The 2,171-nt window shown below is 42.4% G+C and overlaps 1 protein-coding gene across 1 annotated transcript; it reads right to left on the bottom strand.

Annotated features, from left to right (window-relative positions):
• Positions 1-1,660: 1,660 nt before the first annotated feature.
• rprma (reprimo, TP53 dependent G2 arrest mediator candidate a) lies at positions 1,661-1,969 on the bottom strand. The gene has a single exon (XM_070915272.1). It carries the CDS (start codon positions 1,967-1,969, stop codon positions 1,661-1,663), a length of 309 nt encoding a protein of 102 aa, XP_070771373.1.
• Positions 1,970-2,171: the final 202 nt, after the last annotated feature.

Raw genomic sequence — 2,171 nt, 5'->3', positions numbered from 1 at the left:
CTACTTTTTCCAATGCCACCTTACTGGACCGTTTTACATTGCACTGTACAGGGGTTGTTTTAATTTTGTCCACCCCCAGTACATGTGGTTTTACCCACCCCCTAAAAAAAATGTGGAAATTCAAACTATTAACCACTCATTTGCTTGTGATAGATTGAAGCTCACAAGCATTTTATGATATGATTGATGATGATGATGATGATGATGATATGATTGTATCAACTTCTTCAAATCCAGCATGTGGCCATCAAGACAGTTTCTATTCAGCGTTTCTTGACAAGCTGCAGCCATCCATCACCAGTCAGAAGAAGGCCTTGTCAAGCAGGACACGAGGATCAGAAACGGACTACAAGAGGAGGGCGAAAAACGGAGGTGAAGGACATTTTAGAAAAAAGCAGGATTCAAACTATTTAACTCTGTATGTGGAGCACAGGTGGGCAATCAGACAGCAGCATATTGCCCGGTGGCTTCATCCTCCTTGGGGTTGACAAGACAAGTCATTTCTAAGGCTGCTGGTCTCCCCCCACCCTGGGGAGCTGCCATCCAGGTGAGCCAGGAGCAGAGAACAGCAGATGCTTTGACGGAAGGAGGAAGGATGTAAAACGCTGCATGGATCAAAATCTGACCCAGAGAGAAAATATAATGAGAGGGATATATTATTTTTGGAATACCTTTTCTGAGTAGCCAAAAGAAAAGATTTTCAGTTGAGTGAATTCAATTAACATTTAGATTTTGGACTATTAATGTAAAAAGCAAATGAGAGGAAAATCTTTTAGTGTGAAGCCATTTCTTCTCCATTCAACACTCACTTCTCCTCACATGAATGCCAGAGGAAACACACGTCTTGGTTTCAGTTTAAATGAATAAATGCTCATACTATAACCAGCACTAGCACTAATAATCTACATTTTGTCTCATCAACATGTTTTTTTTCTTTTTACTACAATATCTAATACCTGATTGAAATAGCTCTTTGAAATTTGAAAGCATGTAATTTTAGTTAATGACATGACTGGCAGAAGGCGTGGCGAGGGCGATATTCATGGTAAAAAAAATAGACCTTAATTAAGAGGAAAACTTTAATTACAGAATTAATTTATTCCAATTAACAAGATACACGGCATGTTGGGCTTTCTCCACCGCCCACGCAGACACTCATGCAGTTTTCACCAGGAAACCCAGAGAAATACACAGACTAATATATTGCATATTGTATGCAAAAACACATACAACATACAGTTCATGTTAAACATTAATTTCTCCATTGCATTGGCAATATGAGAGGGTAGTTTTAAGCAGCCAACACGAGGACTTTGTCACTTCCATGACAAAGGATGCTGCTTGACAAACGGTGCTCCAACTACTGAAACTACAACAGTGCTTCATTGAATACTTTATAAACAAAGAGGCTTAAAAAGCTCTATACCTCTTGGAGATGAATGAGTCTGTGTTGGCATTAAAAAAAAGCCACAAGAAATGAGGTGGACACCTGTGAGCCTCCGTCACCTCCTGCATGGGGACTATTTTTCTTTTTTTTTTAGTAGTAGTAGTTTTTCTACCAATATGAAAAAGGAGCTCGTTTAGGCAGTGGATCATCGCATTGTCACCCGTCTGTCTCCGCCAGATCTGATTCAAATCATAATATAGAGGTCCTCATCAGTCAGTAGGCTCCAACAATAACTGCCTCCGCTTCTTTGGACGGCCTCCTGTCCGTTACTAGAAAGTTGATCATCCCCTCTGACTTTATGAGAAGGTTGCAACCCAAGAAAAATATGCCAAACACCACCGTGAGGGACAACACGCACATGACGGCAATCTGGACCACCCTCATGATGAAGAGGCTCCTCTCATCCGGAGCGGCGGCCACGAAGCCGTTATCAGTCACCACGGATGAAAAGTTGCAGCAGAAAAACTCCTCCGTCTTGTTGAGCAGCCCGCCCTCCGTTTGGTTGAACCCGGTGTTATTCATTTCCACTTTTTTTTCTCCTTTTTTAAATCAAACTTTCAGTGTGACAGATGTGGGAGGCGGAAGAGAGGGAGAAGACGCGCCTGGCACAGCCCCAGAGAAATGGTCATCAAGTGAAAAGTGGAGGCGACGAGGAGCCGAACTGAAGAAGTTCCGTCGGATCAGACAGCGCTCTTCTGGAGTTTGACAGGCTGCTTTGGCATCG

Source organism: Enoplosus armatus, chromosome 11 (assembly GCF_043641665.1).
Source record: "Enoplosus armatus isolate fEnoArm2 chromosome 11, fEnoArm2.hap1, whole genome shotgun sequence".
Lineage (NCBI taxonomy): Eukaryota > Metazoa > Chordata > Actinopteri > Centrarchiformes > Enoplosidae > Enoplosus > Enoplosus armatus.
Note: the sequence above shows the minus strand (reverse complement) of the source record. Positions and strands in the feature narration are given on the sequence as shown.